The sequence below is a fragment of the Saimiri boliviensis genome, chromosome 2, assembly GCF_048565385.1.
Source record: "Saimiri boliviensis isolate mSaiBol1 chromosome 2, mSaiBol1.pri, whole genome shotgun sequence".
NCBI lineage: Eukaryota > Metazoa > Chordata > Mammalia > Primates > Cebidae > Saimiri > Saimiri boliviensis.
The window spans coordinates 69,840,556-69,857,842 of NC_133450.1; the positions used below are offsets into that span (position 1 = coordinate 69,840,556).

Consider the following 17,287-nt stretch of genomic DNA (forward strand, 5'->3'; position numbering starts at 1 on the left):
AATACAAAAAATTAGCTGGGTGTGGTGGCACACGCCTGTAGTCTCAGCTAGTGGGGAGCTGAGACAGGAGCACTGCTTGAACCTGGGAGGCAGCGGTTGTAGTGAGCCGAGATCACACCACTGCACTCGAGCCTCGGCAACAGACTCATCTGAAAAAAAAAAAAAAAAAAAAAAGTGAATTCAGAGACAGAACAAAGTAGAATGAGGGGTTGCCAGGAATTTGGAAGGAAAGGGTATTAGTGTCTAATGGGTAGAGTTTCAATTTGGGATAAAGAAAAAGTTCTGGAGATGAAGGGTGCGCTGAGGACTGCAAAACACTGCAAATGTACTTTATGCCATTAAACTGTACACTTAAAAATGGCTAAAATGGTCAACTTAGTGTATTTTAACACACACACACACACACACACACAAACGCCCTCTACAAGTTGTTCATACACTGCCTTGCAGACCAGTCAGAAAGCACTCCCTCCTGGCATCTTTGCAAGGCACACAGACCTGAGCAGGCTGTGACCGGCCATTTACCATTCCATCTAAAACACACAGATGTGCACACACACAAATTCAATCCCATCTGGATTCTTTTCATGTACATCACAATCTGCAAAATGATACATTCAGCCTGGCTGTGTTCTTTATTACTAGCCATGACAGCTGCAGACGTGAGCAGTTGCTTGTCTTGGAGGGTAGGGTCAACGCTGGCAGGAAGGACCTGTGGCCCTAAGGCTTGGCCTGAACTATCTAGAGAATTCAGAGCAGTAACACCAACACACACAAGCATGTAGATTCCTCACGATTAAAATACAGATACTTTTTTCTCCTCTAGTTTAGAGCAGAGAGAGAGAGGAAAGGAAGAGACTAATTGAAACTTACAAAGGAAAACTACACTTTTTCCTCATTCTAAAAAACGTCTTACCATCTTGTTCCTACAACCAAATGATTCGTATTAGTGCTTGGTTTACTGAGTTACAAAAAAAAGCTGGGTCAAAAGGCTAAAATGATAGAATTTGTTTTTAATCAACGATATTGGAAATGTGTCCTAAAAACCTGGAAACTAAACATTCTGTCCATTTGATTTTAGAAAAGCCAAGTTCACCTAAAGAATGTGTCAAACATATCACCTAAACAGTCCAAGACCTAGAATGCATCAATCAATGTGACAGAATTCCCAAAAAACAGATTGGTATTACTTAAGTCTTCAAAAAAGACAGCTGTTACTACATAATTCTACAGGTAGACATGAAGCAGAACTTGGTAAACAAAATTTTGTATTGTAATATGCATTTTCCTATGATTCACCATGGAATTAAAACATTATAAAGATCATTCCTACCACTATTTAACTGTTATTACCCACTTGAAGTGAAAAAAAGATGAAAGGACACAAAGTGAACAGACGATAACTTTATTGGAGATTTACTCGGCTACAATTATTACAAAAAAAACAACTAAAGGTAATTGTGATCCATAAGGTGCAGACTGCAAATTTCTGCAGCACGATTACTGTATGAATTAATGACATCATGTTCCTTAAAAAACAGCTGCAGCATGTGATGGTAAATATTTTATTGTCAATCAAATTATATGCATTAGTTTTACTTGATTTTAGTAATTTTCCTTCACTATTTACAGCAGAAAAGCCAGAAATTTACTTCCTGTTCACCTTTGCATTTTTGCTAAGTAACCTGCTGCTGCAGTGAATTCTTAGTGCATCTATAAAATTTAAATTGTCTGTGGTTGATGTCCAAATAAAAATGGACTAGAAAAAAAAACAAGTAATGATTAAAATATATTTACAAGTTAGTTGTGAAAAATCACTTTCACTGCTAGTGGAAAATGCAATGGTCTCAATGCAAATTTTCTAGATATTGCTATTGGCGTCTCCAACAACTTTTAGAATCATTTTAATAGTCTTGGTCTTAAACGTATCTTTAAAACTTTTCATGTACAACATAAAACAAGGAAATTTATCTGGAAATAATTAAATTCCTGAAAAGTAATCAGTGGTTGGAAAAATACAATTATTCAAATGTAATTAAAACAACCATATAGGTAATAAACATGATATGAGTTTCTCTTCTGCAGATAACGCAAATGGGTTAAGGACTCTTAACATAATTTCAGATGCAGTTTCAAAAAGGTATCAAGGTCTCCGTTTGGTGGCTTAAATTTTGTGTAAAGGGATTAGACACCGTAACATAGCAAGATCCAATGTTTTAAATCACTGGGGCCTTGTGCATGAGCTGCGCTTGGTCTGGATTCCAGGGGGCCTCTAAAGTCCCCACCAAGTCCCCACCTGCCTCCAGTGAGCCACTGAAGGAGCCGACTGCCAGGTGAACACCTGAATTCAGGAACCAGGGCAGCCGCCAGCTTTGCATTGTCAAGGCAGGGTATCAGAATCTTTCTGAGGGCAGATTATTATTAACAAATAAAAATATCAGTATATTAAAAGACAATTAGAGGAGTGTTAGAGGTCATTCTAAATTTCATCACTTCACATAATATAAACAAAAAAAGAAAGAAATGTAACAAACATTTTAAAAACATAATTAAGAGTTCAGTTAACAAATCTTTTTCATACTTTCACAAACAGTAAAAATGCCACAGACAAAAATGACCTATTTAAGTTGTGCGAGTATATGACACATTGCAGGCATTATAATTATCTTTTTCAAATTCCATAAATCAAAACAGCAGCAAGGCCAAACCACATTTTTTTCCTCTCTGTTAAGCATATTTTCTTGAAATGAGGTAAAGCATGGTACCAAGTGCAATGCTTATCTGTGCTACATGAACAGACAGAAGGGAAAAAGCTATTATAAAACGCAGCATAGTTAGGACTGCGGAAAGTATATTATAAAAGAAATTTTAAAAATTTTACAAATGAAGGTTTATGTCAACTAACTTGCACACAATCCTCATAAGGAATTTCTGCAGTTGCTTTTTCAAGATACGCCTCCCCAGTCCTTTACACATGTGCTCAGAGCATAACCACACCCCACAAGAAGGTTTTCCATACTACATCCGGCCTCACATTGCAATCACAGGAACAGAAGGATGGCATATAGGGTTGTACAGTGGGGCAACATAGAGTGACTTCTTTTTCTTAACTGACAGATGCAAAACATTTCAACAAGCTAAACAGAGGAAAACTTTACAGCATTAAAAATCAGCAGCACAAAAGCATTCATAACCATTTCATATGTCTAACTCGTACTTTTTGTTTTTTAACTTAGTAACCAGGGGATCGTAGAATACTTCAAACTGTGAGTCAAATTAAAATCCACTACTATTTTTCTCCAACAAAAAGTGAAACAGCTAAAGTTTGCTGTTGATAAAACATTTTGAATGGTAGAAGGAAATTTGAACCCCTGAGAATGTATGACCTAATCATGTCTAAGTCTGAACATTTTAGTACTAACAAAAAAATATTCTTCTTAAGGTTACAAATATATTGAGGCATTTTTCTCCCACTGGGAATCATAACTGTGAAAACAATCTGATTTTGGTGCCAGGAATCAAGAGAATCCCGTAACACTGGGATACATGCATCAGACACAATGCAAAGTCCTCACCTCCTGGCATCAGGTAGTTTATAAATATTAAGAGACTTGTGATTAAACTTGATCACAAATCACCCTCACCATAAAATTCACATCCAGCCTTACTTGTTAACTGTACACTTTTACAGTTATATGATTCAAGAACTGCTTTGTTTTAACTGGCCGTATCTTACATTAAGGTGTTTTTAAAAACTCAAATAGACACCTAAGATTCCAAATCAGAATTAAATATTTTTAAAACAAGTCACCTGAACTAATTTGCTCAAAAACTCATTTAATAATTTAGATCTCAATTTAAGTTTAAGATTGGAGACAACAAAAAACACTGGAGAAGCTCAATATCCCCCTCACTCAGGGTTCCTCAGAAAGCAGAGCTGACAGTTTTCTGTGGGTGCCCTCGCAGAGAGGCATTTCTCTGTGGGTGGATGATGCAGATAAAGCAGGAAGGACAGTATCCAAATGTCACCTACACATAAATGCAGCATTCCACAAAGCATCAATTTCAGAATCATGTGCTGGAAACTATGAGACACCTCTGCTCAGCTTTCTTAAATTTCAAGCATAATTAACAGGGCAATTAATTGCAGCAAACCTCTACTGGTATGTTGATGGGAGTGCAAGACTGACCCACAGCTTTTAAAAAGGTAAATTAAGAGGTATTATAGTTACAGTGCAAAAAAAAAAAAAAAAATTAAAATTTCAAGCATAATACATAAACGTAGCACCAAACAGGGGAAAACGCATGCAAAAGAAAAGAACTGAGGTATTTAAGTGAAGAGTGCCTACAAGTCTAATTAAAGAAACTTAGGCAAATGCCTAAAAAATTTTTTTTTTCCTTTTCCAAAGATGGAAATAATGAGCTAGTTTATCTAAATTAATGACCTACATCACGTATCAAAATTATGGCAGTTTATCGCAAACGTTAAACTTTCATGGCATTAACAGCACAGCTTTGGTAGGTGAAATATGCATGCAACATTATGAAAAGTACAGTAAGAAATTTATGTGAGGAGACTAAGGGTAAAGGTGCTCTGTTTTGCTTCTTTAAATAAGTAACCAATCAATTATAAAATCTGCAGCATATTTTAGGTGTGATATGTCTAAGGTTTATTTTGTTAGAGCAACAGCCTAGAAGGCAAAATTATTTGCCATAAACATTTCCATCAGTGGAACTACCTAGCAGGAGGTCTTTAGTAAAATGGGGTATTTAGTCAAAGATCATTTTTATGATAAAAAATGTCCGTAGACTACATAATCTGGTTTTTAAAATGTCTTCAGTACACACATGACAGAAATCTTAGTATGATCCTGCAATAAGTTACAACTATACTAGTGAGTTGTAAGTATCACGCTGTCTTAATGTCTAATGGCTAAGAAAATGAAGGGAATGTAAAATAGTTTGTTCCAAAAAGATCAGAGATTAAAGAATATCCATGAAGGTTTTACTTTTAAGGCAAGAACCCTTTTTATGCAAGACTATGTGGCATCGGAAAACTAAACTGTGATTCACCAACATGCCAGCCAATGTTCATTAAAAATCTGTCCCTTACTATCAGGTGCAACAGTGACCAGGAACATCACCTTACACAGTATAATGTGGAAAGAAAAGACAACATTGGCGCACTTCTCTCAAAAACCTTACCATTCTAATCAGCTTATCAACTACTGCAGGACTGGCACTACCGCACACATGGAGAGCTGGAGAAGAAGCTACATCGTCCTAGAGACTGCTGGAGGTTTAAGCTCCACGGCCTTCTAACACTAATAAAAGCTGACATGAATTACACTGAAAAAAAAAAACAAAAAACAAAAAAACCTGTCAATTATTTTGAACACTTGCTAAATGTCATCATTAAAGCACTCTTGTGATTTAAACAAAGCAGAAGTGAAGAAAGAAGATAAGATTGTGTTTGCGCAAAAAACTAAAACTACAATTAGTTCCAAAATTTTATACATATGTTAAATGTTTTATTCTGTTATCTATCTTGTTATCAAACAAACTTTAAATTCTGCCTTCAACTCTTTCTGCTCAAAATCAACTTTGTCATCCTTTCCTATTTAAATAATTTTCCCCTTAATTTTTTTTGTTTTGGATTTAAAAAGGGGTTTCAGCTGTTGGGAACCTGAGGTTGATTAGCTTTGAGGCTTCGGAGGGCTCTTCTTGCTGCTGCAGATTTGGCAATCCTGTAACTTCGACCAACACCTTTAAATTTCCCCTTTCCTACTACTTCCACGGTAACTCTGACCTTCCCGTCGTAAGTTCTCTCAGCTGGGCTGTAAAAAAATCCAAACATCTCGAATTAGAAGTCAGAAGTATTTATTATCATTGTCAATCAGCATTTAGTGTGTACTCTCAGGCCGAGAGTGCCATGTATAAGCTGACACCACACAAAGGAAACACGCGTTACGACTCACTGCAATTGCATGCCCCCGACAGACAGGGCTGCCGTCTAGTCTTTTTTTCAGCATTATTTCATAAAAACAGAAGGAAAAAAGGAAATTGATCAGATTACAAGGAGAAACCTGACAACAGCACGCCACAGTGTAAATATTTCTCAGAATCATTAGTTTACAGTATCTTTGTGAACTTTTCCCCCTTGATATTTTTAAGTTAATTTTTTTCCATGTACATTTTTTGCTTACCTAAATTTGGCAGTTTCTGGTTCCATTTCAAGCAATTCTCGCACAGGGGAACGGGGTACATTTGCAGAAAACTTTTCTGCAATCAAAATGAAAGAATAATATGAATATTATCTTTGAAGTTGTTTTTAATTTTGTGAGTTTCTTTCTCAAGGGAGCCAATAATACCTATTAGTGGCCGCATCATGGGATAGTACACCTGCCAGACTGTCTCCAGTGACATCCCACTATCCATGTAAATGGCACCAGCAAGAGACTCAAAAATATCCCCCATGGCCTTTGGAACTTCAATATCCTCTTCTTTTTCTTCATCCTCCTCAGATCTCCTAAGCTATTAGAGAGAAAAGTGACTTGTAAGCAAAAAAGGCCACTTTTACAGGCAGTCCACAGATGTGTGTTTCTTTTCTTGGATATAATACGATTTTTGTTACTTCTTTAATAAGGGGAGAAATACAATTTATGGTATGCCCACTATATTGTAGTAGTAAAACAAACATCCTTTAAAAAAAAGTTTTCCAAACTTCTCAAGAAAAAAAATCCCCACCCCATTTATTATTCTGTACCCAGCAAATGAAAAAAGATTACTTCTAAATTTAAACAACTTTAACACAGAATTAGAAATAGTCAATAAAAGTATGAAAAAAAATTCAAGTTCACTCATAACCAAAGACCTGTACTTTAAAACAGTTCTACCCCCTAGCTGCTTGGCAAGCATTCAACAGTACTAATTGGTTTGGTGCTGGCATGGTTGGGGAGCAGAAATCGCTATTGTAGGGAAATAGGGAAATTCTATTTGAAAGATACTTTCCTCCAAGTTCCCTCTTCATTAAGCCACTAGATATGTGTTCACTATAACAGAATGTCTGACATAGCAGGTATGCAAATTAATAAAATCGTACATCTGTATCAAAAGCCTTTGAAAAATTCACAATTCTTTGATGCAGCAATTGCATCTCTAAGAACTTATTTTAAGGAGGTAACTAGATACGTAAGTGTATTTATCACTTTTATAATCATTAAACATCCTAACTAAAAACTACTTTACCCAGCCTTAAAGAACCATTTAAATAAATCAGCCACGTGCTGACTAGCATGTAGCTCCTGAGCATCACGACACCAATCAGTATGCAGAAAGTCAGCCACAATTTATTATAAGGGAAAAGAACAGGCTATATAGTATACTATACATAATAGAATTCCATTTTAGATTTTACGTATCTTTATATCTATATACATCTGCAATTCATCCCAAAATGTTAATATGGGTTATTTCTGAGGTAGCATAATTGGGCAAATTTAACTAGTTTTCTTTTTATTTACTTGTACTAATTTTTCTAAAATCAACACAAATCATTTGTGAAAGAAAGAGAAAGTGGGAAAATACTAATTTCTAATAGGTTGTTTAGCCATACAAAGTTCTATATAATACATTTATACTGCTAACTGCTTTAAAAAAAGACTTACTGTTCATATATTACGGTTTTGAGATAGAAAGGAATTTTAAAACTTACCAAGTTTAATTCTCTATTTTTACAGCTGAGGAAACGGAGGCCCAGAGTGGAAAAGAGACTTTCTTAAGATCAAATAGTAAGTTAGAAATGCCAGACCATGACATTTCCCATCAGTTCTTGTAACTTCTATACATATGTTTATATAAACAAAGGGAAGGAAAGAATGAACAAAAACTAACAAAACCAATATGCCCCACTGGTATCCATCTAATTTTAGCTAATTCCTCAAATTTCAAGCTTAAGTATTTCTAAAGAATGAGACCAGATAATACTTGGAAGTCTACGAGATGGTCCCACCTCCTCGCCTCACAGCCTGCCATGCTCCGGCTCAGACTGTTCATCTTGGACAAGAGCACAAAGGCGCGGTGAAGTTAAGAGCAGGGCCTACTAACTCCTCCAGTGCACATCTGGGCAGCTGGCAGGGTGTGACACTTGGCCCTGCGGCTAGACTTCAGACCTACTCTTAATCTTTCTCATACAAAGAAAACTCACTACTCTCCAGCAAAAGTCTGGTGCAATTAAAAAGGGGAAGGTATGAACTAAAGCAAGGACAACTAAAACAGCTACTAGTGTAAAGGCTATATTTCTTGACTTCTTATAAGAAAATCTACAAAAATAAGAAAATCAAAGGAATTGAAATGGGAAGAGGAAATGAGAGTCTCTCTGGGGGACACAGGTATGCAGATGAATGTAAGAGACTGGAAAGATCTAAGCAATATCCTTTCCTACAAAAACTCAAAATAGCTCACAAACATTAGAATTAGCTCCATCACCAGAGAGCCTTTGGCTGAACTTACAATAGAAGCCTCCCAAATTCCAATGGTCAAAAATTTAGAAGTTTGTTTTTTAAATTAGGTTTTCCCACTTCAAGTAGAAGCAGAATGTACATTTATGATGCTTCCCTGAGATATTAGCAAATATTTCTGATCCATTTAAAAAAGACAAAATGACACTGGGCTTTCACTAAAGTTAAACCTGCCTTGGGCAGTGGAGGCCACTTCTTGGGCACGCCCCAATGCTGGAAGCCCTCATGAAGGTGTGGGAAGAGTAAATAACTGAAAGGCCCTGGCTCCTTCTCTTCACCTGAGTGACCACACAGCACACGGTGGGAGCAGACAAGTTTAAGAGGCCTGCCTGCCAACTGCAGTTCACTCAGTGCGGCAGGGAACACACGGCACACCGAGTCCCACACCCCTGACCTCCCGATGTCCCTTTACACTGCTGTGCAGTCAGAACTCTGAAACTACTGAGACTCCTAGTCAGACTGCTTTTCTCAACATAGTTTTGAACAGCACTAACCTCAGAATCCATTCCTTGCATTTCGTTCTTCTCAAGCTGAAACTGCACAAAGTCATCGATGACATGGAAGAGCTCAGGAGAGACAGCTTTGAAGTACTTGTGGTAGTCATACTTTACAGCCAGCGATGCAAAGATGGTGTTGTTGACCAGGGCAGACCGCAGGTCCGTCAGGACCCCCGGGGAGTGCTGCCGTGGGTCTTCATAAAGGTGCTTGGTAATGAGGTAGTCCAAAATCGCATCTCCCAGGAATTCTAAGCGCTGGTAACAATCTGAGAGGATCCAAAGTGGAACCGTGAGCTCATGCAGAAGCATTTACACTATCCCCACATATGCAACTGATCTCCAAACCCCAAAAAGATTTGCATTTACATTTTCATACATATATTCTTCAATAAGGAAATTATTTGACATATAATACTTACTAAAAAGCCACTGGAAATTAAATTTTAGTGGCAAATTAAGCACGTTTCTTGTATAAATTAGGGTCATAAAACCTTCAAGTGGTCAAAAGACTAACGCTTGTTAAGAAGGAAAAAAGAAAATCTCACAGGTGCTATTATGATCACTGAACGCTTTTCTCTGGCACTACGCTGTCTGGGCAGGTGCTGGGACCTTCCTCTCGAGTCTCCCTCACACTGAATCATCACTTCAGTGAAACCAGGGCCGCACACACCTCCCCATGTGGTTATGCTATGCTGCCATCGCTAAAGTCTCATTTACACTCTGGAATGGGTGTATACCATTCCTGGGTAATTTTTGTTACATAGGATGACAGGGAAAGAAGACCCTCTTCTTAACTTGAGCTATTATAGAAATGAATTTACCACAAACCAAGAGATTGAGAAAGAGGAGTTGTGAAAGTGAGCAAAGGCAGGTAAACTGGTTGTCAAAATGTGAAAATGATTAATGTTAAATCAACGCCTCTATTTTCTAGCTTCTCACAGTGATTAAAATAATCCATTCAGCTGAAGAAACTGAGGCAGGGACAGATGGTGGCCTGTCCCAGAATAAGCAAAGAATTAAGAGGCAGAGACTATGCTAGGCTGGAACCCAGGTCTTGGAACTTCCAACACAGTGTAGTTGAAAGCCATGCATCATTTCTTCATAATGAAAATTGGGCTTCAGTTTCAACAGTCTTTCTATAGTCCAGAGTCATATTTTTCACTTTTTGGTTTCTATATTTTGCTGATGACCTTAACCTACATTGTTTTTGTTATACAAACTACAAACTTTATATTTCGCTTTGGTATTCTGAATTCAGGCACTTATTCTTCCTATACAGAAATCTGTAAACGTCAGCTGTGTTTCACAAGCTGAAGCTGATTTGGGTCTGAGGGGCTTGTTCTCCCTTCTAATCTAGCGGATTGAGAGCCTACCTACTAAAGGAGGGGAAAATACAGAGCGCAATGAGAAGTGGATGACAGCAGAGTCTCAGCAAGGGCCATGCAACTTTCTCGTGAAATCATTGCTTTTAATCTTTTAATCTATCATCTCTAGAAAGACCCTGAGGGAGGGGTCTTTTTGTCCAGGAAGAACAATAAAAGGCTGTGGAAATACACCCAGAATATGCAACTAAATCAAGAACCAAAAGCAGCACTGAATGGGCAGGAGAAAGGTATTTGGAGGATAAAATGGGGAAAACACACCAAAATACTAAGGCTCAAATTTCTCTAATTAGGCAGCATATAAAATGGCGTATATAAGGGTATATAAGACAGCTATCAACCAAAGTTATAAAGCAATACGTACTCCCCAAATAACAAGGAAAATAAAGAATGCTTTCCTTTTGTTCCCCCCATCCCTCGAATATTAAGCACCAACACTGTCCATGCATACAACACTTTTTACAAGGACAACACAATGCAATAAACACACAGTCTCATTTTCCCAGAAACGAAGTTTGGTCGTGGGCTCCTTACCAGTGATAGTATTGTAGTGGTAGGAGGCATGTGTAAAAGCCTGGAGAAGGTAAGCCTTATTCTTGAATCTGTAGTTGATTTTCTTTTCAAAATTTTCAAACCCCGATATAAGGTGATTCAGTGTTTTATCTGCATCTGGATGATCAAACATACATCTTGGTGGAATCTTCAAACAACCATATTCCAAGTCTTTCAATACAGAAGAGCGTGAACTGGCCACAGACGCAGCAGCACAGCTCACTGAAAGGTTCTTTTGTTGGCTGTTGAAATTCTCCCGAGTAGGGCACAGGGCCTTTTCCCGATCAGTCCTTTTAATTACCGGGAGCACCTTCAGCCCCAAAGAACAGAGGAAAAGCTGAGCAGCCCTCTCCCCACAGCTGGTTAAATAGCAGCCCAGCAGGGCTTCCACACAGTCCGCTATGCTTTTGTCAGCAATACACTGCTCAGTGTGCAAGTCGTAAGAAATGGACTGCTTTCCCGTGTCAACACCACAGTTTTCTTCTGATGGATTCCAGAACCCCACCACAAAGTCATCTTCTTCAACAGCTTTGCTAGGATCCAGATAGCACATTGCATCCCAAGAGCTATAGTCAAAATCCTCAAAATCTGATGAAAATGGCATACTACCTAAGGAGGATTTTTTGGGCATTTTCCATTCATATGCAGAATCAGTGGTTGAAAAAGGAGAAAGAGAGATTTTCTTTACAAAAGCTCCTGACCCCATTAACATGTTATCTATAAATCTAATGTGTTCCTGATCGTACTCCAGGAAATCATCTTCACAGTCAGCCTCCTCCTTCGGAGCCCTCCACATCAGGCTCTCCTCCTCCTCATCCTCCTCCTCGTAGTCCTCATCCAGTTTGCCATTCGCCAGCATGCAGTCTTTTGTCTGAAACAAGGGAGAATGGGGAAGGAGGGGAGACATAGCTGCTCTTTGTAAAAGGGTTTGAAACTCAATAAAAGCAAGGGTTATGGATAATTTCAAATGACAACCACAAATACTAAAAGGCAACTTTAAAATCATGGCCATTTGTTTTCAATTAACATAAAATAAGTTATTTAATCATATAAACAAAGTAAAACATGTTCTTTGAATGTTCACCTCCTAAGTTATAAAATGACCTTTATCCAGTATGAAGCTTTAAGTTAAGGATTTTGAACATGGATATAAAGTTAAAATTAATGTCCACAATGTAAAACTTCAACTAAGAAGTCTAACTCCAGCAGGACACACAATGAAAGCACTCATAAACTGATCACAGATATCTTCAATTTTGCTGACAAAGTTTGAAAATGTGGTAATTTGATTTTCAAAAGGATTTTCAAATTAATAAAATGAAATTCTGGATGTAGGAAAGCATTACCTTTGCAATTAAGAATATAAAGCCAGATAAAATTACATTTAAAACATTAAAAATGTACAATAGGATTTTATAATAAAGTTTTTGTCCCTATTTGTACTTCAAATCAAAGTAAACTGCTACAATAAAAAACTACATTGCGTTGCTTAAAAAATAAAAGTGATCACTACACTATGAATTTGAGAAATTATGCTTTTCCCCTCCACTCTGAGCTACAGTAATCAGGGGAAGAGATTATAGCATAAGTGACAAAAATAGAAGAAAATTTAGACTAACATGAAACACAACAACCCAATTCCTGTCAAAAGATCTTTGCTAATTCCAATTTCTTTGGCAAAAGCTTATTTGTGAGTGACAATCTTAATAATGGGCTAGATTTTAGTAATGATGTAACTTTTTTGCAATCCTAGAAAGATGCCAAATTTCTGTTATGTAACTTTTTTAAAAAAGCAAAAAACTTTACTTGTGGGAGGCGGGGGGAGGCGAAGGGTGTGTGTCAATGTTGATTGTAACAACTTTCCAGAATGTTCTGACAAAAAAAGTTAAAACCTTCAGGCATTTTTTAAATACTACAAATATTTCATTTTAAACCAGACTCAAGAGATATAAACACTATATTTGTCTGAAAAGAAATAGCAGTAAGCCAAGCCATATCTATATATCTTTTCATTGTTTTAATTAAGAAAAAAAAACACCTTTTCAAGAACAAGAAAGAACACCAAAAGAAACTGCAGTGGCAGACCTCAAGGAACTGTTTTCTGCTAAAAGTCTTATACTTTTCCAAGGCAACATGAAGATGCTTTTGATTACTGTTTGGTTAAGACCAAAAAGGGCTAAACTGCAATTTTTAAAAAATAAGACAGTAAGTTTTTTAATTGGGAAAAAAAAAAAACAAAAAACAACAAAAAAAAACCCTTCTGTATCTTTAGAAAGGTGCTACCACAAGTCAAAAGTGACAGAGCACAAAAATCACAAAGGGCTGACTTTTATCACAAACTGTGTGATCCTGGGCAGAGCCTTTTAGTGCCTCTGGGTTTCAGATTCTTCACCTACAAAAGAGTGGGGTTCTACCTCGTAAAATGTTTTTCAAGAGCACTTCAAGCCTTTTAAGAAAAAATAGCAGCATGAAATCCTTTTCTCTGACAGTTCAAGTCAACTTCGACACTCTCTTCTAGTAAGAGGCGTTTTAGCATGCAAAGGTTTCAGTTAAGCCCATTTGCTGAAGGGCCAGAGAAAGGCAGGAAGAACAGCAATGCAACCAGCCAAAACTACGGTTTATCTTTTCAATATAATGCAAGGGCCTATATTTCAATGAAAATAAGTTACTAAATAAAAATCGGAACAGTATTTCTCTAATGAATTCCAATAACCAAAGTGCCAACAGAAACATTAAGAAAAATAAATTGAACTCTATGTATCTGAAAAAACAAAACAAAACATGGCATGCCAATGTCACCTTTATGCTACAAGTTTTTCAAAGAGCCAAATATGTTATGAAAGGTATTAACAAAGAAGGACGACTACTACTGGAATGTTATTTGTAGAAATAAAATACTATTTCCAAAGCTCAAAATCTATACATTTTCCTTTAAGGTTCTACATATTTCTAAATTAATAACAAATAATTGTCCTGACCTAACTTGCATTAAAATATTCCCTTAATGCTTTTTCAAATAAGTTCTAATTTTGCAATAAGACAAATACTCTATGAGTTAAAAATATCCTCAATAAACAGGTAAAAATCAGAATAGTGTCACAGAACATGCTACCTGGAAATACTTAAAGGCAGACATATAGCATACATGTGTCAGAAAGTAGGCATGAAGAAAATGTATATTCAGAAAATATAACCTGTGAAAGAAATAAACGGTATTATCATCGTTGGCCTGAAGTAAAAATGAACTAATAATGAGCCAATTTATCTTTAATGCAAAATAAATCTCCAGGAAATGAAAATGTCTGAAGCATCGCCTTTAACTTTGGAAGAGGCAACAGAACTCTCCCAGTCAACCACCACCGCACTGACTTCTGCAGCTCAGAGGCCCTCCCAGGTGCCCTCTGGTGGCCTTCAAGACAAGACAAAATGAAGCAGCTGTTGCTGGGAGTCTTAAGTCACCAGCAAGATTTAAATTATTTCCAGAAAATAATAATTTTTATGGATGATTTTTTTTTTTTTTAAAGTTCACAGGAGTCCTGACTGGGAAAACCCTGAGCTACAAAAGCAAGATTCAAGATAAATTGAAATGAATTATTTCACAGACAGACTGGAGGTAACAGGTCACTGAAAAGTCATTTTCACTGAACAGAATTAAGAATCTAGGATAAACTGTAATAACAGCAAAGTGATTTTTTTTTTAAAAAAAAAAACAGCAAAACCCAAAGTCAAAACATCACATACTGTTATGCCTTTGGAAAATAAATAATCACATACTCTTATGCCTTTGGAAAATAAATAATAAAAATAAATAATTCCTCCATCAAAATTAAACACCATTTCTGAATTCTGTGAAAAGACAGTGTATTTGAAGGAATTAATTGAATATATCAAATATCTACTCTATTATAAACATACCAAGAAAAGGAAACAAAGAATTAATAAAACAAAATTCTCCGGCTCACCAAAAAGTCAATCTCTCTAGTTACACACACACACACACAAACCTTACCATTTCATCTTTTTCCCATTTATCTGTGTTGCTTTTGTCTTGATTTACTACATAACCAGGAGGAAGCCAATTCACAGGGGGATCAAATATTGACACCACCATGCGGCTGGGCAGTCCCTTCTTTTTTCCAAGGCGATACAGATTACAGTTGCTGACCTTTAGCAGAAAATATTAGGACACTTATCCATAAATGATCACTGCTGGAATTCATTCAAGGCATATTAACATATCTTTAGTTAAATGTTCTTCAAATTAATTAATTAATAATATGGTCATCAATTAATTATAAGGGCTCTACAGTTTTTCTACCCATTCATGTTATAAAAAGAGTATTATGTTGTAACAGCCATGGAAACTGGCGACTTGAGAGCAGGGGCAAGGGTGATAAATATTTCTGAATATAAGATGCAGAGCACAAAAAATAATGTATGTAACTATGCAAATTATTTATGAATGACTGAGAAGAAACAGGTCAGACAATATCGAATCCTTGAAAATACAACCTGATGATATAAAACGCAAACTTCTAATTGGAATTATCAAAGTAAAAAAGAACCCATACAAAAAGTCAAGATGTCACGATATCTTCAATGAAATGGGGGGATGACACCATCAGCACTAGCTGCAAAGTGAAAACTGGCACCGAACAGAACTCAAAGAATGTTATATTCCTAGAATTGAAGCCACAAATAGGATTTCAACTGTAATGCTCTCTCAAATATTATTACTTTGTTTTACAGGTATTTTATTCCACTTTTTAAAACTGAAGCAAAAGGTTTCTGTTTATTCACATCAATGAAACAGCTTTACTGTCTATCCTCTGGTCTGGTTTTTCCTAATACCTCTATCTCCTTCCTAATTTGCTCACATCATTGCATTTCTGTCAAGTTATTACTTGGAAACTAGGGTCTAGAACTGTCAATCCCATTTTCATAAGCCTGGGTTTCTTATTATTAAGTACTTCATGAACCCTCTTCCCATGTAACTCAACTACTGTTTAACAGACACCCACCACAAGAGGCACTCGATTGGGCAACCTCAACGGAATCACAGCAGCAGGACAGAGGGGCAGTCCTCTCGACACACAGGCTGGCAGGGAAAAGGAGTATACGTGTGACCACTATGGCCGAAAGTACTCTCCGTCACTGCCTGAAATGTAGCAGGCTGAAATAAATGTTAGCTTCCCTTTCCAAGCTAAGAGAATAAAGCATCACCAGTGCCAAGAAGAGGATCAAGTGAAACGTGGACTCGGATGGGAGGGAAATCACATTCCAAGTTGACAGAAATGGTGGACATGATGGACAAAAGAGCTATGTAAGGTCTCAGATATGGGGCAAAATTCCAAACAGGTATGATAGGGGTGAGCTCTCTGCAGACGGCAGGACAGAGCAAGGGCCCCAAGGCTGGGGGTGTGAGCGTGGAGTCCTTACAATGAGCTGCAAAAGGCTTCCACCTGCCTAGGATCCAAAACGCATCAGGGCTGACAGGGCCTGAACAGCAGGCTGAGGGAGTGATCATTTTTTCTGCAGAAATAAGGAGTCCAAGGTTTCTGAGCAGACAAATGGATGAGTTTTGTAATAGAAAGTCACCTCTTGTCTTATCCTACCTAGCAGAGTATCCTATCCTACTGCCTATGCCACAGTCGTCAAAGCCTCTGATACTTTCTTCCTGCAACCACCTCTCGGAAATCTCAGCCATCTCAGAGCCTCCACATGACAACTACTCTCCAAAACCCTATCTTAATCCTACAGCCTCAATTATCTAAACATTTCACTAAACATTTCCACTTCATATTCTGAGGTCTAAAACCCCAACCCAACCTTGACTTCTCACATTTCTCCCTACCTCCCTGGCCCTGCCCTGTCCCCAAATTGCGTTTCCATGGGTGTTACGGCTGCCCCTCCAGTCCACCTCAAGAGCATCCTGGGAGGCCCCAGAAACACTCCTGACTCTCCTGGATGATTAGTTAGGTGACCTGACTTGAGCCTATTCGACTCTCTTTAGTGTGAATTTCCTCATCTGCAAAATGGGGATGTGTCGGCTCCTTCCCAGAGTCTTGGAGAAGATTAAATGAGAGAACACTTGTGAAATGCTTGGTGTGGTACCTGGTGTGACAGTACTATCAGGAATGGCTAGTGTGATGGGGAAGGGCAAGGTCTCCAAAGCCAGGCTGTCTGGATTTAACCCAAGCTGGGCCACTTTCCTGCCAATCAACCTTGGGCAAGCTAACTTCTCTAGCCTATCCTCACCTATAAAATGGGGAAAATAAAAGTTTCCACCTCTCAGAATCATAAGAATTAAATTAGGTTTATATATATGTATATATGT

General features: G+C 37.5%; 1 protein-coding gene across 6 annotated transcripts in view; it reads right to left on the bottom strand.

The window, feature by feature from the left end:
• Window positions 1-1,389: 1,389 nt before the first annotated feature.
• DICER1 (dicer 1, ribonuclease III) overlaps window positions 1,390-17,287 on the bottom strand; it is a 71,081-nt gene continuing 55,183 nt past the window's right edge. For all 6 annotated transcript variants that reach the window (XM_074393558.1, XM_074393556.1, XM_039468705.2 and 3 more), the window contains 6 exons: window positions 14,960-15,115; window positions 10,933-11,821; window positions 9,014-9,282; window positions 6,372-6,534; window positions 6,207-6,282; window positions 1,390-5,837 (listed from right to left, as the gene is read on the bottom strand). In XM_074393558.1, coding sequence (XP_074249659.1) covers window positions 5,672-5,837; window positions 6,207-6,282; window positions 6,372-6,534; window positions 9,014-9,282; window positions 10,933-11,821; window positions 14,960-15,115 — 1,719 coding nt within the window. In that variant the 3' untranslated portion in view covers window positions 1,390-5,671. The remainder of the gene's footprint in view (window positions 5,838-6,206; window positions 6,283-6,371; window positions 6,535-9,013; window positions 9,283-10,932; window positions 11,822-14,959; window positions 15,116-17,287) is intronic.